Source organism: Tupaia chinensis, unplaced genomic scaffold (genome assembly GCF_000334495.1).
Source record: "Tupaia chinensis unplaced genomic scaffold, TupChi_1.0 Scaffold000234_1, whole genome shotgun sequence".
NCBI lineage: Eukaryota > Metazoa > Chordata > Mammalia > Scandentia > Tupaiidae > Tupaia > Tupaia belangeri.
In genome coordinates this window covers 3791387-3818709 of record NW_006159712.1, presented here as the reverse complement: position 1 = coordinate 3818709, position 27323 = coordinate 3791387, and the positions used below count along the sequence as shown (strand labels likewise).

The following is a 27323-nucleotide window of genomic DNA, read 5'->3' as shown; positions in this document are numbered from 1 at the left end:
GTACAGTCAGCCTATGGCAGAAGCCAGGATGGCTGGTCCCTATATCAGAAAGCAGCCTGTGGGGTCTACATCAGGACCTTTCGTATTCACTTTAGTGCTTTCTTCAAGAACAAGGCTTGAGCTGAATGGAAGAAACAAACCTAGGCTGATCATCTAGACAATCCGTACTCACGTCTCAGATCTAAAAATGCCTTTGTTTTTTGCTTTTTCTTCTGCCTGAAACAGTTCCCCCAGACATTGGAATGCCTCTCTATTTCCTTCAGGTCCCTGATCAAATATCATCTTATCAAGAAGCCTTCCCAGACCACACTATTAAAGTGTCAGATAGGCAGTGTTAGAAATGGAAATTATTTTCTCCACCAAATCTGATTATTTTACGTGAGAGATGACTCCCTCTCCACATTATGGGATTAAGAATGATCCCATTTGGGATGATAAATACTGGAACATTTCAGTAACCCAAGAAGCCCTGAGAAACAAATTGCTAATTCAGGACTTAAACCATCTAAATATGATGAACAACTCAGGATGTCTGTGAGTTGTTCAAGTGCCGACTCCAATGCAAGAGCAACTTGCGTGGCTCAAAATGAGCCCCCAGATCTTCCAAGTCTTGATTTTACTGGAGGCTTTTCATGCAAAATAAGGACTGATGCTTGGCAGGACCACCCATGCTCAAGAAGACCTAGGCCTTTGTTCATTAATTTTCAAAAGGAATAAAAGAATTTATCGAAGGAGAAAAGCTACTGTGAGGTGATTCAAATTGTCCACCATCTGATAGTTTTATTTCAGCATATTTAAACTATAAATGTGAAAGATAAGCACCACGATTATTTGGATATTTGGTCAGACCTGGAACTACCATAACTCATTAGTAGGAAAAAGGATCCCTTTTTGGTGTTATTACCTTAAAAATAACTGCAACCAAAAATTGTTCAAGTCATCAAAATAATGCTCTTTCAAACACAGGGTCTGAGGCACTCTTTGCTTCAGCATCTCAAAAAAGAATTAGCCTCCATGCCAGGTGGTGGTACTGTGGGCAGGCAACTGAGCACACATAGGAAAGGTCCGGGTTCATGTTCCAACACCTCCCAGAGCATGCTGGGTGATCTTGTGCATACCACTGATCCAGGTCTGCTGAGACTTGAGTGGATCATGGCATGAAGACCCCATTGAGAGTACCTCTCTGTCTCTCTCTCCCTCTCTGTTTTTTCCTCTCTTCTTAACTCTCCCCTTTTCAGAAGAAATGAATGAACAAACCTTTTTTTTAAAGCCTATTCAAGCAAGAATACATAAGTAGGGACATTTCTTGAGTGTTTCCGATGTATATTTCTGAGCACTTTAAATGTACTATCTCTAGTCTTTTTACAAGCAAAATGAGAAATAGTGATTGACAGTTTTTAAAAAATAATTAGAATAATAATAATAATTGGGAAAATCATAGAAAAGATATTGAACCTTGAAGCGGGGAGATTAATGTCTCTGTATTGACTGACATGCATGGCATTCCCTTTTAAATGTACTATCTCATTTAATACTCTTTACCCAGTAGGAACTGCTATTAACTATGTTTTCTGAATGAAGAAACAAAGGCATACGGAGATGAAGTACCTCAAAACTCTGGTGGTCTATCTCCAGAAATCTCTTAGGCAAAATGGGAGAGATCAATGTCTTAAGGACTGAAAAAAGCCCTGGAAAAAAGGGCATCAGGAATCATGACTAGGAAGAAACCTTTCCTCCAGTGAGAGCACAGTGGGAGCCAGTGATAGGAATGGCACTGGCTCCTCTTGCTACCACAAAACTGAGAGAAGCAGAGCATCCTGGCTCTCCATCACTCCCAGTGTTTTCCAAAATTCGTTCACTTTCTGGAGCTCTTCGAGGTGGGGCTGGGGAGTTTCTAATCTTTCTCTGCTCTACAGCTGGGTACTTCTGTTCATCGTCCGTGCTACATAAGAAGGGCCATGAGCACTGTGAGAGGTCTGATCCACTTTAATTGGGAGATGAAAACAACTCCAAGACAGCTTTGAAAAAACCAAAAACAATTATGAACAAAATCCAAAGGGCACACTCCATAATAATACTTGAGCCACGTAATCCTGGGCCATGAATGCTTCTTCAGGACACGCTCAGATATTTGTTTTTCTTGGGTAATTACTTGCTCATGCCTGTGTGTATTCTGAAGGCAGAAAGGCTGTTCTGAAAATATCTTTAGCCAGATGCCCTCTGCATCCCATTCCATCAGCTGTCACTTGACGTGAAACCAGGTGCACTTCAAGGTCTGACATTCAGCTGACTTCTGTTTATATAGTATGGAGAAACTTTTGTTCCCTTGCCCTATAAGGCATGTACCAGGAGAGATTTTGGGAAAAGGTCACCCAGATAGTAAATAATTCTGCAGAGCTTTGAAGTGAAAATGCTCCAGGAACCTTTATCCCATCCTTGCCATTTAACCAGTGTGCTTTCAGTCATTCCTCGTTTTAATGAATGGCATGGATCAGAGTTTGTCTCCATCATTCCATCCATCAGAGGCCTAATCTGAAATCAAAATCATATTTTATCTTTGTTTTTATCCTCTTCCTGTGTTCAGGGAAAAGCATTGTGAACATCTGAAAGAAAGAAAAGAAAGAAAGAAAGAAAAGGATGAACTGTACCCTGAGGAAAACCTAGTTAAAGAGCTAAGGAATGGCATCTTGATAGAAGAAAATTCCACTGTGAAGTTTACCAGCAACCCCCTCCCCCCAAAAAATAATCTGGTCCTTGAAAAGCATATTATCTTTCATGGGTTAAGAAATATCCAAATTCTGCCCAGCCTATTTTACAATAAGACCTCGAAAAGCTATGTGATGAGCCAGAATGAGAGGAGTTTAAATTTTGATGCAATCCTCTGCTTGGGAAAGTGATAATGCAGCTCAAATAACAGAGTATTTTCTGCTACAGCGCAACAATCAACATAACGTCTGAACGTATTAATAATTTCACTTCTAAACTTCTCGACAGGGAGTGCATGGGTCTTAATAGCATTGTCAAGATCCTTAGGGCAATTGAAAAACCCAAAATCATTACTTTCTACTGATAGGCTTTCCTCTCCCAGAGGATGCCAAAATACCTAGGGTAATGTAGATTTATTGAAATATTCAGATAGGCACTGCTCAGATGTAACTTTGCAAGAAAATCTCCTTTTTAGAAGGGTTCTCCACAAGTATTTCAAGTGATCTTTTTTTTTTTTTTTAATTTTTTGCCTTTGTCACTTAGAAAGCAGCTAATGAAGTTGACATTGATCTCAAATAATACTTTCCTGATGATTTAGGAAAACAAAGAATGAGCATGGGGCATGGTAAAATGATGTGGCATCTATGATTAAAATCCCTCTTTGACCCATCACATCTGAGAATTTGCCCTATTTGGGTGGGTTGGTCCCAAACCCATAACTGTTGTTAAGCCCTTAACCTGGGGGCACCTGCTGACTTGGCATCCAATTCAAGAGTCCCCCTTCCTACAAGAGCCCCTATCAGAGCCTGGCAGGGTTTTAGCTGAGTAGAAATGGCTCTCTGCTGTGATTACAGCCATGCCCGAACCCCTAAAATGAATCCCAGGTTCCCCTCTCAGGTCCTCAGATATGCAACTGGCTCTCAAACGGCCACCATGTAACAGTCGCCACCTGAAAAATATCAACACAACAGAGTCCCAGCCAGAAAGCTCCTGTGGGGGCCCTGTTTCAGGTTGCCAGGGAAAGGTATTTTAAAATGGCATGAAGTGTGCCCCATCTGAGATTTTACTTTGATTGGCTCCAATGGGGCTCTGCAGTGACAGATGTTGTGATTATTTAAAAAAAAAATAAAAACCAGAGTGAGTTGCCATTTCTATGAAATGTCCAGAAGAGGGAAATCCATAGGTACAGAAAGTAGATTAGCATTTGTCAGAGGCTGGGGAAGAAGGAACTAGGGAGTGACTGCTAATGTGCATGGACCTTCCTGTGGGAGTGATGACAATGTTCCCAAACGAGATGGTGCTGATGATTGTCCATCTGGGTGAATGTGTTAAAGAAACACTGACATGAATACTTTATATAGCTAACTATATGGGGCCAACAGGTGGTGTGGTGATTGGGACACTGGACTTCCAAGTGGCTGACCATGGGTCCAGTCCCATGGCTTGAGAATCATGCCGGGGCATGTGTACTTGTGTGCCCAAAATCCCAGGAGGAGAATGGAGGAGAAGGGATTGTGGTGTGACCATCCCCCCCAGGAGGTGATTTCTCACTTTCCCTCTCACTGTCTCTGTCTCTCTCCAGCAAGCACCCACACCTTATGGTAAAACACTTAAACAAAAGCTGAATTTATTATATTTTCAGGAAAGCTGTTATTTAAAAGAAGAGGAGGAAATGGAATAGGAGGAAGAGAAGGAGAAGGAGGGGGGGAGGAAAAAAAGAGGAGTTGGTCAGATAGAGCCGAGAACAACCAACCAAAAACAAAGAGGGAGGCTCAAAGTGTCCTTGCCCCTGTGTCTGCCGCCTCCCTGTTATAGGACCCTCTGACCGAAGTAAGAATTAGTGGAATCAAGGGAAAGCCAAGCATTAATTCCAGCAACCAACTGCAAAGCTCAAAGGATAGCAGCAAAAATCTGTTCTAGTGCCTCTCCACTGAGACTCTCCAATATATCTCCTCACAGACGGGCCTGTCCTTTCATTCCTTCCTTCATTCATTTATCCATCCATTCTGCACTATTCTATACGAGGCACTGCAGCATTATGCTAGGCATGTAAAACATGAAGAGACAGACTCTTTCCACTGGAGGAAGTCAACAATCTAGTGGAGGACATAGAGAATCAAAATATAATACAAACCCACGGGTCAAAGTGTTATGAAAGTGATGTATGCAGCGAGCGATGAATGTCCGTAAGAGGCACAGACATCTTACAGTTAAATACAAAATTTCAAGATGAAGACTTATATCCCTTCATCTTCTTGAGCCTCAGTTTCCTCATCTTTGAAATGGAGAACAAGATCTGCTTTGAAGGTTACCATAAATTGTAAATAAGATGAAATGTGCAGAGTGTTTATTGCACGGGGCCCCGATCCATGGGAGTTACTGTTCTTAGCCGAAGTAAGATGTCCCTCCAACCCTAGTCTTCTCTGAGTGCAGGTAGAGTTGACACCTTGGTTTCTAAGCCTGTAAATGATTGTTCCTTGTGACTGTAAGCCTCATGCTCCTGGCTTGGGACGTTGATCTGTGTGTCATCACGCACACGCTCAGAAAGGCTTTTCTCTGCGCTCATGTATGTTGTGTAACAAGAGAACTGTAAATGAGCACAGCCCTTTCCTTCTTGGATCTTCTGTTCAGGCTGAGTGGGGTCCTTCCATCAGGGACGGCTCCTTGATATGGATGTGTAACCCAAGCCTCCCTTCATCTTCTTGAGCCTCAGTTTCCTCATCTTTGAAATGGAGAACAAGATCTGCTTTGAAGGTTACCATAAATTGTAAATAAGATGAAATGTGCAGAGTGTTTATTGCACGGGGCCCCGATCCATGGGAGTTACTGTTCTTAGCCGAAGTAAGATGTCCCTCCAACCCTAGTCTTCTCTGAGTGCAGGTAGAGTTGACACCTTGGTTTCTAAGCCTGTAAATGATTGTTCCTTGTGACTGTAAGCCTCATGCTCCTGGCTTGGGACGTTGATCTGTGTGTCATCACGCACACGCTCAGAAAGGCTTTTCTCTGCGCTCATGTATGTTGTGTAACAAGAGAACTGTAAATGAGCACAGCCCTTTCCTTCTTGGATCTTCTGTTCAGGCTGAGTGGGGTCCTTCCATCAGGGACGGCTCCTTGATATGGATGGGTACCCAAAGCCACAAGGCCCTGGCCAGGACTGGAGCTGCATGCCGGGAGAGAAGAACAAGGATATAACGTGGCCCACTTTTCACCTTCCTTCTTTTTTCTCTTCCACTCTGAAACAAGGAGAAAGGTTGCAACTGCAGCTTACTACAATGGGGGCCAGCTCTGAGCAATGCTGCAGACAGGGCAACTGGGCCCACAGAGCCAGCGCTACCATCCATGGGTCAATAGCAGAAGAGAAAAGTCCATTCTGTAGAGGACAGGCCCCTCAGTGCGTGTTGAGGCAGGAAGGAGGGAGCGACCTCAAGGTCCAAAGCACTCGATACTTAGAGACGAAGAAGGACAATCTTTCCCACACGCAGGAGGAAGCTGATTGGGACCTGCTCCTCCATGCTTCCACCACAGGGCTGTTTTCAGAGCAGGGCAGGACAAGCTGGGATAAAGAGTGCTCTTGGTCCTGCCTCTGACACGCCTAATTGCTGCTCAGCCCCCATGCCGCTTCTTATGGGAGCCAGAGAAGCAGCCCAGAGCAGGAAGTTTGGGGAGGGCCTTTTGGGAAGGCACAGAAAAGAGATGGCACTGCAGTTTGATGGTTCTGGCCTATTTCTCCTGATTCGAGCAGCACTGAGAGGCGGTGCAGGCCTTTGAGGTAGGTTATTCCCTCCAATTTCTCACAAGATTCGATTCTGCCATTTAAGCAAATGTGCAAAGATTGAGACAAGCCAGTTTTCCTCTGCATCTGTTAGGACATATATCGATCAAGGCAGGGGTGCTATTCCCTCCCTGTGTGAGTACACTCTGGCCTATGGTTCCTTTGCATGTGGCTAGGAGCAGCAGAGACCATGGGATCAAATACCAGCTCCAGCACTTACTGCTCCAAGAGTCTATGGGAAAACACCAGCTCCACCACTTACTGTGCCGAGTGACCTTTAGGACATTCCTTAACCTCTCTGGGTCTGTGAAATGGGGGTAGGAAGTGACCGATGCCATTGGAGCATATGTGAATACACTGAAATCGTGACTACAGCCCTTAGCCCATACCATGCACACAGGGAGAACTTAACCCTGCTACCGTGCCCAGTGTCATCACTTTGTTGTCGTAAGTTGCTTTGTTTGGGGAGATGGAGCAGCTCTGAATCGCTTTTCATTTTTGTGAGCTCTTAGACATTCCTGCGACTGCCTGTGTTAATTCCCTCGGCCGGGCCACTTAGTCACTCAGTCCTGCTGCAGGCTGAATCTGAGTCTGTGCTTTTTGCCTTTATATGTTCATTTGGTATCTCCTTCCAAGATTGCCATCTCAAAGAGCTAGGAAAACTGGGGCCCCGAGCACCCTAGGATGTACTCACACTTTCCTCAGAGCCATCATTGTTGTGGCTGCTATTACCATTATCAGCAGTATTAATTATACCAAATAATAATAGAACATAGTAATATTTATTAATAGCTTGCTATGTGCTAGGCTCCTTCTAGATATATTCCCATTTGATTCCAACAACCAAATGTGAGAAATTGCTATATCTATTTTAAAGATAAAGAATCAGACCCAGAGCCCTTTCGGTGGTCACACCTCTAGTAAGCAGATGTTCAAATCAGCTCCCAGCCTGGCCCTCTGCAGGAGACCTGCCCTCCTTACTTCTAACCAGAGACTGTTATTCTTGAAACTCCTCACCCCGATTCCCTCTGGCTCTCATTCAAGGTCAAATTTGAACTGAGTGTCCCGGCGCCAGTTTTCATCAACCAGAAACTCTCAAGTCTCTGCCCATCCCATCCTCACGGTTAGCATCTTCAAATTGCAATCAAGACATAACTTGTTCCAAAAAGGTGGTTCAGTAGGAGACAGCAGAGAGTTTGTGGTTATCATCTAGGGGCCTGAGAAGGTTGAAATTTTTAAAGACCATCAGTTGGCATGCCTTCTCTAGAAATGAGTGATTTATGAGCAGTCAGGCAGGCCCCTGCTTTTATTTTTCTCTCATACATTTTATCATCATTTTTAATTGCCAGGAAAAGTTGGTATAAACTATAGAGCAAGACAAGGCTATCTTAGTTTGCCTCTCCCCTCCCTTCCCCATCCACCCCCTCTCTCTTGCCAAGAGTAGACCAACCTAAATGCCTCCCCCAGCTGTTTATTTAAGCAGAGGGCAACAACAGTAGTCAATGCTTGTCAGTGTACTCCCTAGCTCGCCCCAAAAGTCTCCTTTGTGTGTTATTTGAGATGTGGGCACTGGTTATTTCAGCAGGCCTATCTGAGCACTCTATTGTAGTCCACACGAGAGATGATACTCCAAGGTTTTGCAGTCCCCATGTCTAACTTTGTTGGAATTGGCATGGTTACCCAACAAAGAAGCTCTGCTCTATTATTCTTAGAACCACATGGTCACCAATGTACAGGTGAGAAGGACAGACTATGTGAATGGCAGCCCTGTCAATGTCAACTGGCAACAGCCATTCCATGGAAGATCGAGAAACACAGAAGCACAGATCATTCTGCAATGGAACAGTAGCACTCTTTCAAGCATTTAATGTTTAAATAGATAGGAAGCATCTTCTCTGTAAATTCACTTATCTTTTCTAGGAGCCCTGCCCATACCCTCCCTTGCTCTTAGTAAAGGACCAATACGCAGTTCTTTCTTTCTAGGGCTGAAATCCACACGGTATTTAAAAATAAATTTCAGGTTCTCGAGTCAAGGTACATCAGGTGCAATATAATAGGTCAGCACTGGGATTTTAATGACAGTTGCCTTGGCCTGCTAATAGCATACTTATTAGGTTGATACTGTGTAAGCATTTATGTTACATAGTTATTGTGGTTAAATTGCATTAATATGTGATTTCGTATTTATGTAATAGAAGAGCCATTAATAATATGCACATTAACAAAACCTAATAAATGTGTGGCACTCAGGGTGGACATTAGGTTTCCTTCATCAAGCTGAGTTATTTATTTCTGTTTCACCAAAGACTGAAGACGTCCGTTGCTTGGAGAAGGGCTTTTTATGTATTTTGGCTTTTTGGAAAGCAGTAGTTGTGTTGTCAGCCATCGTTTGCATTTTTGAATCTGAAAACCTCCCTACCCACAAGTGCGTTGGATGACTGTAAAGAAAACAGATAAATGCAAAAGTGCTTGAGATCATGAGCTGCAGCAGAGTGTTGTATTAAATGTGTTTTACCCATACTCAACACCAAGGCACCCTGGATTATACTAGGCATCAAAATTCAAATGCCTGGGACCAACAGATGATGTAGTGGTTGTCACTGGACTCCCACATGGTTGACCATGATTCGAGTCCCAGGCCCAGTGGTCTAAAACTCACACTGAGCATGTGTGCATGTGTGCCCAAGATCTCAAGAGGAGAATGGCGGAGAAGGGATTGCAGCATGACCAGTCCCGGGGGGATGATTTCTTGCTTTCTCTCTCTCTGTCTCTCTGTGTTTCTCTGGCGAGCACACACATGCTCTAGCAAAAATCTCTCTAAGAAAAAAAAAATTCAAATGTCTGCCAGCAGGTATCTTAAATGCATGGCAAACCAGAGAAACCACCTAAGAGCATTCAGTAATAGCCAGTGGTCACCATGAGGGGATACAGACTCAGTATTTTGTTTTTGATTTGGTTTATAAGAGAAGTCAGAAGTCTGAACTCTCTACCAACTCTTGACCAGATTTTTAGTGCTATCCAGCTCGGGTGTTGCCTGTTGATGACTCCTGCCCTAGATGGATGAAGTTAGGTTTTTTTCCCACATGGGCTCCCTGGGAGCTGCTGTTGTTCTTATTCATCCTTTCATCCCTGAAAGGACCAATCTTCTATGCACTTGGTTTGGGGAACTTGCCGGCCTTCAGGTCCCATGTTTAGCACTTTACATTCATCGTTTGTCTCTCTTTCACAGCCACTTAGTGGGTTGTTACAGCTGTCTTCACCACATGGCAGCTGAGTAAGCTAAGAATTAAAGAAAGGGGTTGTATGCCAAGGTCCACACAAAGAAAAGGTGGCAGACTCGATCTGTGAACCTTTGGATCCTTTAAGTTTTGATCTTCTCATCTCCAGCTACACACCCTCTTAGTTGTTCCCACATCACTCTGTACACCCCAGTGCAGCATTCCCCACTCTGGGTTACAACTGTCTTTTCCTTCTATCCCCTGAACCTAGTTGGAAAATGTAACTCTTGGATTGATAGATAAATGAGCAACATCATGGTGGAAATAAGCAACCATCTTCCAACACTGAGGACACCAGATCATTTTTTTGCCATCAGTAATTTATTTACAGTGAAATAGCACATTGCTTTATAAAGAGGGCGGAGTGGAGAATTAAGTATGCTTTCTTCTCCCTACTCTTCTTTTTTCATCTTTCCCAGAAGCTCTAGGCTTTCTCTTCAGGAGAAATGGAAAGAGAAATGAACCTTTCTTCCAGTTAACTGGAAAACCCACCATCTATTTGATTTGGAACACACCACATAGCACCCAGATTGGTTCTTTCACATCCCCGGGGCACCTCTCCTAGATATTATCAGCAGAGGCAACCACAGGAATTCCACCCACACAAAACAGAGGTGGACAGAGAAAGACCACACAAGTGAGAACAGGCAAGGAGACTTTGCTTGGGGTGAATAGACAGGAAGCAGGAGGGCTGCTCTCCCATCTACTGAGCTAAATCTTTCACATGATCTCTTTGTATTTGGGGAGCGTGTGTGGTCTGGAAAGCTGAGGAGGGGGTTGAGCAGAAAGAGATGGAAAGTTAGGGCTTGGGGCTGGGAGGGTGGGTTCTCACTTGTACACTGACTCACCTCATCTTCCCAGGGCAAGTTTCATAATTACCTAACTAATGGGGAATAATGACACCACTTGGATCGGAGTTGAGAGAGGGGAAAGAAAAGCATGAGAATTCATTAACCACGTGTGAGGGTCTTGGATAGCATCTCTAAAGGATCATTATTACATCATTTCACCCCCGTTTTCCACCTCTTTCCACTAACAGGACACAGACAAATGCAAAATAACTGTGTAATAATACATTACTAGACAGACAACAATGCCAGAAAGTATAATAGCCTGCTACTGCCATGAAACTCCCCCAAAGATATATTTAAAATGTCACTGATGCATAATGTAAAATATGAATTACAGGTTCATTTGCAGGATGCAATTTAAAATCCATACAGCTGTACAGTGGCATTTCCCAGTGGGTTGTACTTTTTAGTTGTCTTTTTTGGAACACACAAAAAGAAAGAAAGAAAGAAAGAAAGAAAGAAAGAGAGAGAGAGAAAGAGAAAGAAAGAAAGAGAAATCCCCCAAGTACTTTCTGCACAGACATCCAAACTTCAAGGAACCTGCTTCTCCCTGGTTTTCCTTCCTGTTTGTGTTGGTTCCGATGCGCTCCAAACCTAGTATCTTCTTGACATGTTGTCTTCCCTTCGGGATGTTTCTGCAGGCTTCCCAGGAACCCTACAATGTAGATTACACCTTTTGGAGATGTAGCCCGGCCACATAAGGAGACAAGTAGTTGAAATTTGTGTCAAATTGCTTGTTTAAATGACTTGAGCCAACTTCTTAAAGCCAGGACAGCAGGGGCTGAGGATTTTTAAAGTTGGCAGGGGCCAAAATGACAAGACTCAGCAGTCACCTGGTGAGCTGCCAACCCTGACTGGAGGCTTCAAAAAATAAACTTTCTCAAAGGACACAAATTAAAAGTCATGTTTCAGCATCCATTAAAATGAAATTATAGGCTTCCATCGCATCGTGCACTACTTCCATTTTCATTATGCTTAAAATATTTCATAGATTGAGAATCGGTGGCTAGAAAAGCCGCGTGTGGAGTTGTCGTATGTGGTGTTATTGACAAGGGGGTATTTACAGAGGTAGTGTTCTTCTTTGTGCATTTTTCCTGCAAGAATAGAGGATTCGTTATAATAGAGAGTAAGGGCCATGGCTTGAAAATATCTGCCCTGACCTTCTCCAGAGACCGAATCTTCAGGGTTCCTCCCTCTGAAGAGAAAAGTTACCGACCTGCTGATCCAAGCTGCTCACAGGTGTTTTTGTTGACTCTCATTTAAATATACGTATGTATTTTACACACACACAAACACACCCACCCATACAAACATGATACAAGTGTGTACACACACACACACACACACACACACATGTTTTTATGTTTGAGTTCATTGTCAACATTTTATAAATCCAGGAAATTTTATCTGCAAGCCCAGATCTTTAGCTTTTCTGAAAGATTGAAAGATACAAGGCCAGCAGGTCTCATAGTTGTTAATATGCTGGACTCCCACATGGCCAACAACAGTGCGAGTTCCAGACCTGGTAGCTTGCTTTCTCATTTTCTCTATCTCTCTCTGGTGAGTGCACATGCCCTATAGCAAATTTAAAATAATAATTAATAAAATTAGTAAATAATTTTTGAGAGAAATTTTTGCTTTAGGGCACATGTGCTTGCCAGAGAGACAGAGATACAGAATGTGAAAAATCACTCCACTAGGGAGATGGCCACACTTCAATCCCTTCTCTTTCATTCTCCTCTTGAGATTTAGGGCATGCACACACACGCACCCGGGGTGAGTTTGAAGCTACCAGGTCAGGGACTTAAACTGCAATTGACCACATGGAAGTCCAGCAACATAACCACTATGTCATCTGCTGATCCAAGAAATAATTATTTTTAAAAATAAAAGTATAGTACAGCTACCTGGAGCCTTCCCTCATCCCCACATGGCCAGGTTGGCCTGGAGCTGGGTGAGGCTACTCCTACCTTCTTCAATTCAACTGAGTTCACGACTGTCCCACTTCAATCTCCTGCCTGACCCTAACAGGTATTTAAATGTGCTAAGGCCTGACTTAGAGTGAACCAAGCTCTTATCACCTCTAGAAAGGTTAAATATTTTTAGAGAATGGGTGCAGTGTATTGGGTTACCAGGAAATGGAATAAGGACTTGTTACCATAATGATCAGCCTTGAATGCCATGTTGCTTTCATTATAGCATTAATATATTTCAAATCTTTCCACTGGTCAGCTTTCATCAACCTGGTTTTGCTAGCCTAGCATCTCATGATTCTTCATTCGATCCAAATAAATGCACATTGAAGCACATCATTTATGTGTAACTACCCTGGGATGTGTCCTGCAAGCTTATCGGTGTTTCTAGTTTCCAGCTCAGCCATGGTCAACATGAAGACTTGGGTTTCGAACTTCCCTCCACAGGTTTGCAGAGTACCTGAGACTGGAATCTGCAGTTGCTGATGGCCTTTTCTCCTTCCTCTTTTTCCAGGCCCTCCAAACCACCACAGCCAGTCGACTCTGCGGCCCCCTCTGCCACCTCCTCACAACCACACGCTGTCTCATCATCACTCCTCTGCCAACTCCCTGAACAGGAACTCGCTGACCAATCGGCGGAGTCAGATCCACGCCCCAGCTCCCGCGCCCAACGACCTGGCCACCACGCCAGAGTCCGTTCAGCTTCAAGACAGCTGGGTGCTAAACAGCAACGTGCCCCTGGAGACCCGGTAAGTGCCCTCCCCGGCTCACAGAGGCCTCCCAGGACACTCCACAGACCCTGGGTGTCTCCGAATTCTAGGGGGAGAGTCATTCCTGGCATAAATGATGAGACAGGTTTACCACCTCCTGTTCCCTTGGTAATCTGACCCTGGACGGTAGGTGATAGGTACTTCTTTGTTCACATGTGTCTCCTTTTAATGCTTGTTTACTCTGTTCGACAGCTCTTGTGTACCCAACTAATAGAATTAGCATAACATATTTTTACTCAAAGGCTCATGGGAAACATGCTTATAAGGGTATATTGACTGAAAGCTGCTGATAAATTATGCATTTGGCCTTTCTTGAAGTAATAAATGAAGACTCATTTGAAATGAAGTGTTTGGGGAGACCTTGAGAAACAATCCCTGATTCCAAACTGACAGAAGTATAATTTTAATTTATATTTCATCCAACGTGCAGTCTCGCTTTAATCCCTCCTGTACAAACTAACAGCTTGATGCCTGCGGGGCAAACAATAATGTATAAAAACAAACAAGGAGAAAGGGGCAGCGCTTGTGTTGGGGGGGAAGAGTTTGAAGATGATCTCCGGGACCAACTTTGTTTCCTTGTTGCCCCTGCATTTTCTTTTTTCCCCTTCGCTTATGGCCTTAATGTTTGCCTTAACACAACCGGTAATATGGCAGGCTGGCGTGGAATTGGCAGTGAGAGCTGTGAGTGGGTTGTTCAGATACTGACACAGCCTTGCTGTTCCACCCCCAGGCATCGCACTGTCTCTGTGCTCTGATTGCTTTTGTGTCTTTGTCCAGAAGAATCACAGAGACTAAACAGAGAGGGATAATTCATAAGGACTCTTTGAAAAGTTCTCCATTTCTTTATTTATTTATTCATTTAATAGTTTAAGAGAGATTTTTGCTATAGGGCACCTGCGCTCGCCAGAGAGACAGAAAGAGACAGAAAGTGAGAAATCCCCCCCCCAGGGGGGTGGCCATGCCACAATCCCTTCTCCTCCATTCTCAACTCAGGATTTTGGGCACGCACACACACACACACCCCTGGCATGAGTTCTAAGCTGCAAGGTCCAGGACTCAAGTCACAGTCTACTACATGGAAGTCCAGCAGCGTAACCATGACACCATCTGCTGGTCCCTCCAATTATTTTTAAGGTGTTTTTGTTTTTGTTTTGTTTTGCCATAGGATGGATGCACTTGCCAAAGAGAGAGAGAGGTAGTGAGAGGGTCACTGAGAAATTACACCTGCCCCCAGGGGGAATCGCCCTGCCATAATCCCTTCTCTTCCATTCTCCTCTTGGAATTTTCGCATACACACATACTTGCCCAGCATGAGTTTCAAGTTACCAGGTCTGGGACTCAAACCCTGGTTGAACATGTGGGAGTCCAGTGCCTTAACAGCCACACCACCTGCTGGCCCCTCCAATTATTTTTAAACTTAAGTAACTTAGGTGTGAAAAAAGATAGAAAGAATCTATAATCTTCCTGGGAATTGTCAGTGAATTTTCGGTATATAGCAGGAAACAATTTTGAAGTCTTACCATTTGGAGTTGTTCCTTTATTTTTAGAGGTTTTTGCTATAGGGCGTGTGCACTTGCCAGACAGACAGAGAGAGACAGAGAGACAGAAAGTGAGAAATCACCCCCAGGGGGGTTGGCCATGCCATAATCCCTTCTCCATTCTCCTCTCGGGATCTTGGGCATGCACACACACGCACCTGGCGTGAGTTTAAGCCACCAGGTCCGGGACTCAAACCACGGTCGACTACCCGAGAGTTCAGTGACATAGCCATTATACTAACTGCTGGTCCCGAAGTTGTTTCTTATCTATAGTATTTTTGATTTTTAAAATAAGGTTGTTATTATTATCACTAATGTTAATATGTTGTACACCTTTGTCACTGTAATTATTCCAAACGTTAATGGATTTTTTTCTGATAATTATAGGTTGTTTTTAACCATGCCCACAGTCTTAATCTCTAAAGCCTGAAATGTTTAAAGTCAATACAAGCTATACTTGTATGTTATATATAGTAGGTATATATAACAGCTACAGTAATGTAGTAATCCCTAATGAGCAGCTTTGCTAGAGCTAGCTGGTTGACCAGGCACGACTCAGGATGTTACCACAGTTGATGGTGGTTCTAAAGACTGGCTGGGATTTTCTATTCCCTTCTCCTCATATTTATGAATTGCTCTAGAGTTCACTGAACACTGGTTGGCCTATTTTTAAATTAACAGACTAGAATGTGAAAAGCAGCTTCTGAAAAGAAAGGCTACATAAAGTGAACTAGATAAGGAGGGAAAAAAGAAAAAGAAAAGAAAAGAAAGAAAAGGAAGAGGAAGTGTAAAAGCTGTTGTAAGGAGAAGCAGCTGGTGTCCTCCTGGGTAAGGCAGCTGGATCCCACATGGCTGACTATGCAGTTTCAGTCCCAGACTTGGCAGCCTGAAAACACATGGAGCTATGTATGCATGCCCAAAATCCTGAAAGGGGAATGAAGAAGAAGGTACTGTATATAGAATAATGGGAGCATAAAATTGTAGTGACTGTATAACGGACAAAGGGATTAACTCTCCCAGAAAGATCAGAAAAAACTTTATACCTGAAGAGCTGCTCGAACTGGGTTTTGAGGGATGAGTAGGAGTTTACAGAGTTGACTGTAAAGAACAGTCAAAAGCTATAACGTAATAGTTGTACCTATGCCCCACTTTTTTTTTCCCTAAAAGCTTAGCAACCTAGAACTGAATGTTACACAATGTTAAAATACTGTGAGTTTAATGTCATTTTATTTAACCCCCAAGAGACACTATTTGGTAGCTCTTCTTTTTAAGGACGTGATGCCACACTAGGATTCCCATTTCTATCTTTCATACCAAATAAGAATTGATTAATCACATTCAAGACAAAGAACCATTCAAGGTAAGACATTGGAAGCTGACCATAAAGTTGTCACCAATTTAGAAGACGCAGTGGAAATTTACAAACAGATTCCCTGCCCCTATTCTCATTAATGCCGACTTCTGGATGTGATGAAAGAATTCCAGAACTCTAGGAGGTAATGAGCAGGCAGCCTGCCACCCCCAGAAACTCTACACCAATCCAAGTGCATGTCTAAGTTGAGCGAGGAACAGGCCCTTGCCTCTTCGCATTGTTCTTTTGATGTCCCCATCCGTCTTAATGAGGCATGTTAGATCTCTGAACTATGCTTTTTCCATTTTTCTTCTATGACAAGTAGAATTGGAGGTGCTGATTAAGGAGGCATAGCCAGGAAATAGGACTGCACAAACTTGAAATTTAACACAAGACAAGAAAGCACACAAAGGAAGTTCTATATCAAGGTTAATCATAGAAGGGACCAATGCATATAAATTTCTATAATGGAAGCAGTCAACTCATGTACAAACCATAAAATTATCCAACCAAATATAAGGTAGGAGAACTAATTGCAACAGTCAGCATCATCTTATCTAAAGAGGTGTGTAACAAAATCACCCTGCCTGCTGTCTTTCTCTCAGCCTACTCACAGAAGGTCTTAGAATGAAGTCCACACTTGCAATTTTTGGTTGATATCATCTACCCACTTCTTTGTCTGCTGAGACCGACAAGGTTAGGAACCTTCCTGGTTGGCTGCTTCTTCAGGAGTTTCTGAATCAGCTTCTCTTGTCTAAAACAGTAGGAAGTGGCTGAATGACAGAACCTATCTTTCTTTCCTTCTGTGTTTTGCTGAAGCAGGCTTCTCTCCCTGAATCTATCTGGCAGTAGATCACCAAAAAGAATCCCTAAGCAGGACAAAACTTCCCTTTGACTTTACTTTTTTTTTTTTAATAGAGGTTTTTGCCTTAGGGCACATGTGCTCACCAGAGAGAGAGAGAGAGACAGTGAGAGAGAAAGTGGGAAATCATTCTCCAGAGGGGATGTCCATGCCATAATCCCATCTTCTCCATTCTCCTCCTGGGATCTTGGCCACATACCCAGCGTGAGTCTCAAATCACCAGGTCCAAGAGTCGAACCACAGCCAGCCATGTGGGAGTCCAGTGATGTAGCCACTATGCCATCTGCTGGTCCCCTCTGACTTTACTTTTGCCCTGAAATATAGGAAGCTTCATTTTAATCATCAAGATCCTCAAGTTACAAACAAATTTGTAAATGGCTTTCCAAAATAGTCATCTATTATTCATTCTACAAATATCTATGGGAATCTACCATGTGCCAGGCACTGCAGATTCAGCAGAGAAGAAGAAAGATACAGTCCCTGCCCTTATGGAGATTCTAGGCTTGCATAGACAGACATGAGCATATGCTTATAAAAATGTCCCTAATATGGTAAATACAGTAAGGGCCATAAAAGGTCCAGAAAAACCAGACCTAAGAGAAAAAGCCATTCAAGCTAAGCCCGAAGGATGAGTAGGTGTTAATCAGCCTTAAGGAGTGCTCTGTTTGGCAAGGAAAAGACCCACCAGGAGCAGAAACCGGGAGAGAAAGGAAGCTAGAAAGGTAGAAAAGGGTAAGATGGCACGAGACCCTGGGCTGTGTTAAAGATTTTGGATTCTATCCCAAGAACAACTGAAAGTCACCCAAACATTGAGAGCAAAATAGCACGATATCGTTTTGTCTTTGATGAACAGTAGCTGCGATGAAGTAAAGGTTTGGAGAGGGAAAGGGAGCGAGAAAAGGAGAACAAGGCTGAAGGTCCAGCTTGGAGACTAGGGTAATCGTTAGAGTGAAGAGTGGTGTGCCTTGAATATGGTAATGGTGCTGAATATTCATAGATGTGAGATCTATTTCTACTGTAAAATCAAGAAATGAACAATTGCCGGGATTTAGGATGTTCTCCATTTTTTGACTTAAGAAACTGGGCGAAGAGTGATGGAAGACCAACAGGTTTTGTGGCAGAAAATACAAATTCCATTTTGGACAGGTTAAATCTACCATGGAGGAGGTTAAGTATAGTTATTGGCAGACTTATTTTGATACTAAAATAATATACATAACACACAGAAAATTATTCAGTTGCCAATAATAGTATATTTAGTGTGCCCAAAGCCCTCAGCAATTGATTTTTCTCTTTAAAAACAAATTTCTCTAGGTATTTTGTTGCACTTATTCTACATGATCACATAGGCCTGTACTAGCAACTTTCATGAATCACAGACTTTCTGCTCTAACACTTAACTTTACGTACATGGCCCCATTTAATCTCTTAAATCTGACAGAGTCCATTATGAATATATCACTATCCCTATTTAAAGTAAGGGGAAACTAAGGCTCAGAGCAATTAATCTCCAATTAATCACCCAACTTGTAAGTAGCAGAGTTGGGGTATGAACCTGTATCTACTTGGCTCCAAATCCCTTGTTCTGAGCAACTACACATATTGCCTTTGGGACTAGGAGACAGAAAAATAACACAAATGAACTGTTGTTATCCTGCTAGCAAACAAACTAATTTGCCTAGACCATGGCCATGGTGAAATTAAGAAGTAACATAAGGCAAGAAACGGTCTCCGAGATGAACTCTGGCCTGTTATTGGGCATGGGCTTCGGCACTGACAAAATTAAGTCAGGCAAGATGTGAGGGACCCTTCTCTGCCACCCTGTGGGGTTGCTCCAGCCTAAGATGGTAGATCTGAGGCCATGCCGCACTGCCCTGTAGTAGCAGCAGCAGCACAGGATATGCGTGGGCTGATTCATCAAGGAGGTTTAATGCTCTGCATCTTATAAAATGCGAGTGCAGGGGCCAGCAGGTGGCATGGTGGTTAAGGCACTGCACTGCCACATGGCTAAGTGTGGTTCAAATCTCAGACCCAGTGGCTTAGGAATCATGCCAGGTACATGTACAAGTACGTTCAAACTCCTGAGAGGAGAACAGAGGAGGGATGGCAGCAGTGGCATCCCCCCAAGGCCCCATCCCTACCAAAGGGTGATTTCTCACTTTCCTTCTGTTTCAACTGGTGAGTGCTCACACCCTATGGCAATTTTTTTTTTTTAAGTGAGTAAAACTGACATGGAAGAAATGAGAAACACAGCTACTTTGTTAGCTCCATGATTTGTAGGATTTTTTTTTCCAAACCAGGCTTTGCCAGGTTGATAGGAGAAAGTCAAACAGCTTTCATGCCATAGCTAGAGGTTTGCTTGTCCCGAGTCTCAGTGTTGTGGCAATTACTTGATTAAAAACTGAGCCCCTGGATTGATGAGTAGCATCTAAGGAATCTAATTTGGGGCCAGAATTTTAGAAAATGTTTGGTCTTCAATACAAAGTAATCTTAGTCTAATCTGGATGCTGTATCGGTAGTACCTATTTGGGAATCAAGATTCAAGACCTTTAGTAAATAAGGTTTTCGCAGAAAAGCAACGAGATGGTTGAAACATCTTCACCATGCTAAGTCCAAAGACGATTCCAACATTGTTCTCAGATTGATTTTTCTACCTAAGGATTAATTTTCTGACAGAATCACTGACAAGCTTGATCTTGAGAATATTAAGCTAAGGTCACCTATGTTTTGTTTGTTGTGTGTGTTTTTTTTTTTCCTAATGTTTTCGAGTGAGGTTGAAAAGTAGAATTCATTCATTCCAAATGCATTGAAGCACTTTTCAAATCAATAGGCAGCTTGATTTCTCCATATTGCAAAACATGATGCCCCCTCTAAATTCTCATCAGAGGCAACATGGAAATTAACAAGACCTTTTGGTTAGCCTTTCAAGCTCAGCCTTATTTTATAGCTTTACCTTGCCTTTTTGACACCATGCTCCCGCCTGGCCACCAGCAGCATTTCACGTTGCAGTGCACTTTAATTTTGCAGTTTTCTTAGTCTTCCTTGGAAACTGGCAGCTTATTAATCTCAATAACTGAACTGCTCAATAGGCAAGCTCACCAATGAGAAACCAAACTGTGTCTTTTTTTCTTTTTTTCCCCTTGCCCGATAGAAACAAGGGGATAGGTGTTTGCATGAAGGTAATGGGGGTGGTAGAGGAAAAGCCAGTTAGGAGGGCCCCCTCTACCCCGCATCCCTTTCTGATAATTAGCGGGAAAATAAAGAGCGCCTAGGCGAATCCACTGTTCTGCAATTTATAGCTTGTGGTGTTAAACACACTCAAGCCCATTAATAAGAAAATAAATAAAGTGTCGTGGCACATGTGCAAATTACAAGGTGCATTAAGAAAGAAATAAGCATTACATCTTATTCAAGACCACTCCAGCCTACTCTTGGCAGTTTTTGAACTTAGAAGCATCCTTTGAAGGTGGAAGTACCCAAGGAAAATCTGTCCCTTTTAAATTGGGCCCCTTCTGTAAAATTAAAAACCTGTTAAGTGTTTGGGGATTTGAACTTCTTACTTGCAAGTTACCACAGGTAAGTTTCTCAGTAGAAAGAACTTTTTTTAAAAAATCCAACCCTCAGCAGTCCATACCACAGGGACCCAATTATGGTTGAGGCCACCTCGTGGGCATGCATGGAAAAAGCAAGACTCTGCCCTGAGTCTGTGTAAATGTCGAAGACTCTTGGGTTAAGTTCATAGTTGAAAAAAAAAAAAAACCACAAATATTTCCATCTCTGTCTATGTTCTTTCACCCATTCAGCTAATATCAATTGTCATTCCCTTGGGGCATTTCCTAAAGTCTTCCCAGAGGATGTTTTATCTGGCTCAGACAGGGAGAGACTTGACGAATTGGAAGGCCTTTACTAATTCTGGCTCCCCAAAGATCCCTTCCTTTTCATAGAAGCCAGAAAAGGCATCCAGGTTCTCCCAGGCAGGAAGCAGATTCTGCAACTTTCCTGAAGTTTCTTTTGATTCATTAGTCTCGGCCTCACTTGCTTTTGTGAGTTGGAATCTTGTGTCTCCAGAATTGTCATCCGTCACAAGGTACTGAGACATTTTGCTCAGCTGGAATGACTCCTTTCGATGGCATAGGAGTGTTTAAGACACTTTTCTCAGAGGTTTTCCTCCTCTGAAACCCACCAAACCATCTGGAGCTATTCTGAGTCTCATTTGCAAACACCCATTTTAAAGGTGATAGCTTCACACAAAGGACAACCCTCCAAATTGTGTATTTTAAAATCCCTTCTAGTACCATTTATTGTTCAGAATAGCCATTTAAAAATCAGCAGATCCTCTCATCCCTATTTCTGTATCAAGTACTGGAAATGTGCTTGCCTTATACTTCAAGAGAGTGGTTAACCATTCTCTCCTATGTGTTCAATTGTATTAATGTTGCATTTCAGTTTGTTAAAGCTGCAGTTGGGAACCAGCATCCATGAGTACCTTTCTCAGCAATTAGTCCTGTGAAGATGCTGCACACCATTGATAGGCATTTAAATCTTATTTTTTAAAAATATTTAAGTGAAGGAATTTAAAATTCTGTACCAAGGGGAAGGTGGAAACTGTTGCTCTTCTTACCTAGATAATATGCTGATGTGCTAATATAAGAATTTTAAATAGAAAGGTTAATATTGGTGGGGTTTTATTTTGGGGCGGAGGGAGATGTTGCCATGAGACATGTGCATTTGCTGAAGAGAGAGAATGAGAGGGAAAGTGGGAAATCATCCCCCCAGGGAGGATGGCCATGCTACAATCCCTTCTCCTCCTTTCTCCTCCTGGGATTTTGGGCAGGCATGCACATGTTCCATCATGATTTTCAAATCACTGTCAGACCTGTCGGAGTCCAGTGCTTAACCATCACGCCACCTGCTGGTGACTTTTTAACTTCTCAAGCCAGATCCTCTCAAGTGTGCCTAGGAACATGTGATAAGGAGGTATAGGGACATTTTAGATCCATTTCAGAGTTTGATGGGACTCCAGAGAAATCTACTCTGACCTGAGCTCCATCCTCATCAATTCAGTAAAATGTGAGAATAATTATACAAGCTCTCTGAGACCAGGACGGTGCTGTGTCTGCGTGTGTGTTCTCAGTTTAGAGCTCTGCTTTCTCGGAATGTCCTCCAGTGGTGTGCTAAAGGTAGAGAACTGCAAAGATCATCTTTTCCAGCTTCTAAATGTCAGGATCCACCTGAGAAGGAGAAATTGTGACTCTTCAAAATCTCTTAGCTTCCTGGAAAGCACTAAACACTCTGTTTTTAGACGTAATCGTCTCAGAAATACCTACTTGGTGCCAAGTACTGTACTAGGTATTTTACGTCAGGTTATCTGAACAGAAGCCCTGCGGGATAGATGTTCTTGTCCCCTTTCAACATATCAGGAAAACGAAGCTTGGAAAGATGGAGGGTCTGAGACAGGGACAAGATCTTGGCGGAACTGCATTCAAGTACATACACTCAAGCATTAGGAGTCTGTCTCTGAGCCTGGCTTTTTTCTATTTTCCAACATTGTTGTTATAAGATTCTCTTTCCATGAGATCTTTATGGGAACTAAAGGCTATATTCTCATGGCCTGAAAACCTTAAAAAAAAAAAAAAAGAGAGAGAAGCTCTTCTTCCTGATATTTCAAGAACACTCCTTTGATTGAGTCTCCTGGATTCAGTTAATGTGATGTGCCCACAACTGATCCTATAAGCTAGACAATAGCCCGCCTTGACTGGCCAGCCTGGATCACATGCTCACACAGGGCTTGAGAGGGGCATGAGCAAAGCTTGCGCTATTAGGAGACCATAAAATGGAAGCCTGGCAGGCAGAAACCACAGACCAACGCAGGTCAAACGCAATGCTAGTTTTTCACAGCCCAGCTTCCTTCTCTTATTTCCTGATTATAATGATTTTTTTTCTCCTCTGGGCAGACACAGTCCTGGTCTTGGTAGGGTGGTAGGGGAATTTTAGGGCACTGGGTTATCACACTCCTCTGGGCACAGAAGGGGGTTTACCGCTGATTCCAACATGAAGCAGAAAGGAAAGTCCCACTGACGAACGGCCACCCCCTTCTGACTCATCGCCCTCTCTGGTTCACTTCTCAAACGTCCCACGACTTTACCTTTGAGTTCACGGTGGCCACTTAATGCATTTTAACTTTTATTAGTCTCCTGATGTCTCTTTTAAGCTATCATCTTCTTTCCTACAAAAGTGCTTGGATTCCACATTTTCTAATTAAAACACGCTCATTTATTGTCTTACTAACCAGTGCTCTTTACGAGGGCTCATGATGAGAAAGTGAACTCAAAGCATCTGAGTGCACTTCCTCTCTCCTGAAAATGGCTGGAGAAGCAGTTTTACCTTTCCAAAGTTGAATAACTTTAAAGAATTGTTTTTTATTTTTCTTTATAATAAAGTCATGAGTGGAAAACATTCAACGTGCTTCAAGGTCATAATATTCTCAGCAATACATCCCAATTGATCCTCTTGGTTGTGAAAATCCTGAGGTGGAACATTTGCAGGAGTCAGTCAACTTCATAACAGATGTAGGTAGCACTAGCATAGTTCTACAGAGAGAAAAGGTTCTGTCCTGAAATGTAACATGTCCTTATGTTAATAAGGATGCCCATTGCTACATTCCTGTGTATTAATACACTCCTGTGAATTAATTTGATGCTTCTAGAAGTAGTAAGGCTCAAGGTGCTGGGGGTAAATATAGCACAGATGAATTGAAACCCATGTAGTGTCTCTCTCTCTCTCTCTCTCTCTCTCTCTCTCTCTTTCTTTGTAATTGCTAGAGGGCACATGTGTTCATGTGGCTGTCTGTCTGTCTGTCTCTCTCTCTCTTTGTAATTGTTAGAGGGCACATGTGTTCACATGGGAGAGAGAGAGAGAGAGAAAGAAAACTCTGTCTCCCTACCCCCCCATTGGCATGGTTTCACCACAATCCTTTTTCTCCACTTCTCCATCCTGTCAGGATTTGGGACAAACACTCAGGCATGTTTTTCAAGCAGCCATGAAGCCATGACCAGGATTTGAAACTTGGTCAGCCATGTAGGGTCCAGCTTCAATATGCTGCTCTTAATCACTGTTCTACAGGGCCAGCTCCCATATAGATTTTCAATGTGATTGTGTGTTGGCACTGCGATTGTTTGGTGGCAATGTGATTGTGTGGTGGCAATGCGATTGTGTGGTGGCATTATGTCCAAGTAGGAAGGACATGTCCAGTATGCATCTGGGTGTGTCTGGGTGTACTTTGTTTTCCGAGTTTTCGCCATCGTCTGCCTTGTGTGTAGAAGTAGGAAAGCTGTGTTAAGGGATCTCCTCATGTCCTACCTACGTGTGTGTCTTCCAATTCATAATTTGTTCAGTTTAGGGGAAGGGGAGAGGCATAGTACCCTTCACAGTACTAAAGCCAAAGGGCTGTTTCAGGCAGAAAGAGGAGAGAGGGTGAGAGAAAGAGAGCAAGGGAAGGTGAGAGGGTCTGGGGATGTGGATATACAAGTAAGCGGATGCTCTCTGCTGGGACAGTAGCCCTTCGTTCTGACCCCTACATCCAGACAGACTAGGAGAGAGCATCAAGGTCAGCATGATGTGGGGTGACTGCAACTGAGCCCCAGTTGTGTGAGGAAAGAGGCTATCGCTTGGCAGCTTAGTCCGCCATTGCACCGCCAGCAGATCTCCCCGAGTCTGAGTGATTTATAGAATAGAGGCTCATTAGGCTCACGATTCCAGTGGCTGGAAACTCCAGAAGTATGTAGCTGGCACCAGGCTACTGAGAGAAGCAGAGAGAATGGCAAGGATGTGCGGGAAAGCGCAAGAACAATCCGGAGGTACCCATCTTCCTTTTGTAAGAACCTGCTTTCTCACGAGAACTAATCCCTTGTCCTGAGAGCTGGAGCTCACTGTCTTTCGGGAGAGCACACATTCCCTCTAGCAAAAATTTCTCTCTAAAAAAAAAAGAGTAGAAAGAAACACTCCCTGCCTCTCAATTTCTATTTTCAAAGAAGTTTATCTTGAAGGTTATTATTTAGGCTCATGAAAACGTTTATGGGTATATTTTGTTACGTATAATGTAAATGAACTTATATACATGCCATTTGGCAACTTCCTTTTTTAACTTAGTGAGATACAGTGGAAATCTTCTCAGGTAATTTCATGTAGACCTACCTCATTCTTTTTTAAAGTCTGCGTAATATTCCATAATGCCATAATTTATTTAATCAGTCTTTTCTGGATAGACACTTAGATTGCGTTCAGATTTTTCTATTACAAACAAAGCTGTAATGAAAAATTTTGCTTATTTATCTTTGCATACTTATGTGACTATATTCAGAAGTTAAACTCCTGGAAGTGAATTGCTAGATCAAAGGGTATGTATAATATGCATTTTGAATTTGGATAGATCATGCCAAATTGTGTCTACCTCGAATTTAAATGTATGATCTCTATTCCTCTTTCTCTAATGATCTGAATTTCTTTTATGGATTTCAAATAAGAGCCTCAAAGTTTACACTGCTGGATTTTAGAACACAGAATTGAGAAGATTTTCTTCATCAAGGACTAATGTACTAATTAATGCCCTAGAAATGTTGACACCCTTTCTTTCATGTCAGGCTTAGTTTGAGAAAGAGGCATAGCTGTGGGGGAATCGGACTTGCTGGCTTCCCTTGGTTCGAGCTGTAGGGCCCTCTCTCTTTATTCCCAAACTGTGCTGCCCTGTGGTCTACCTGATTGTAGGCACCTCAATTTTGCTGCCTTTTGTTTGCTCACTTATCACTTGGCAATGTTTAAATTTGCCTCTTCTCCCCATTTACCTTGCCTCTATCCACCTAGCGGGGATATTACAAGGATGTCTATGATGACTTAGTCAACTTTCTGAGCCCCCGCGGGAAGCACCCGTGCGGTGGTACGATTGCTCCGTTACAGGGGAGCATTTTGATCAAGCGCCAGCAAATCCAGCGAGGAAGGCAGCCTCTTTTGTGGAATAAGTGTGTGAGGGCTCTGTCAATAAGAGGCCCTCAGGCCAAACTTACATAGTTACTTATCTGAAACTCTGATTTTATGCTAAATACAGAATTTTGTATTTCCCTCCTCCCAGTGGTAATCCCATTACCAGGATTGTTCATAGGACTTCAGCTTCAGTTAGTTACTGTTTGCAGAGTCCTATTAGTAGTTAGGCACCGTGGAAGACACTGAAGGTAAGCAGCCCTTGTCTACTGGGAATTATTTTCAGGTGGAAGAAAGGCTATGGAGCAGGTCCTTTATAGTCATATAGAAGGTTTTAGGAGGGACATAAGCTCGGGGCACTATATGGGAACATGGGGTGATACACGCACCCATCCCTGCCTGGTTAGAAGCCCACCTGGTAAGGATAGTCTCTGAGCCCCATCTTGATGGAACAATGAGTTACTTCCACGAATGGCTTTCCAGATAGTCAAGAGAATAAGAAAAGATCAGAAAATCAAGAGTGTACAAGCACTGTGGGTCAACCAGAGGGACACTTGGGAGACAACGCACGAGGTCTGCTGATGTCAGGGCCACCTTCTGGGCTCTGTCAGCACACTGCAGTATATTCTGCATGGGCTGGGGTGCCTGCAAAGGGATTTGCACAAAGACCTGTATGCTCAGATATGCTGAGGAGGAAGAAAGACCATGTCTACACACCAGAAAGGAGGAACTAGACATAACACAAGTGGATCTCATATTTAAGAATACAAGAGGGAAAGCAGAAAGAGAGAGAGAGAGGAGGAAAAGAAGAAAAGACAGGGAATGAAAGGGAGGAGATGTGTACTTATGGTAGGCAGGGTAGGAAATTCACTGGAAATTGTCTCCACAGCAGTGACAGCAACATTCATTGAGGGTTGACTCAGTGCCAAGTATGTGCTGAGGCCCTCGTTTACACCACATACTATCCCTGTGAAGTACTTCCAGTCGTTTTTACTATTTTGCATTTGAGGCAACTAAGATTCAGCAACATCAAGTCATTTACCTAAAGCTGCACAGGTTACAGGTGGGGCAACCAGGTTCTGAGTCCCACTTACTGACAGCAGGTTTACCCACCAACCCCCACCCTATCCAGCCTTTCAGAATCAGCAGGTACTGTGCCAGTCTGACCCTGCCCGTCCTCCTTCATCCTAGCTTCTCTCCACTTCCCTGTCACCACTCTCCACCTCTTCCTCACTCTCCTCCACAAAAA

The 27323-nt window shown here is 43.0% G+C and overlaps 1 protein-coding gene across 1 annotated transcript in view; it reads left to right on the top strand.

Moving 5' to 3' along the window:
* Positions 1-27323, top strand: part of TENM2 (teneurin transmembrane protein 2) — a 550878-nt gene that overhangs the window by 209885 nt on the left and 313670 nt on the right. Inside the window, 1 exon segment of the mRNA XM_027771820.1 lies at positions 13095-13329. Coding sequence (XP_027627621.1) covers positions 13095-13329 — 235 coding nt within the window.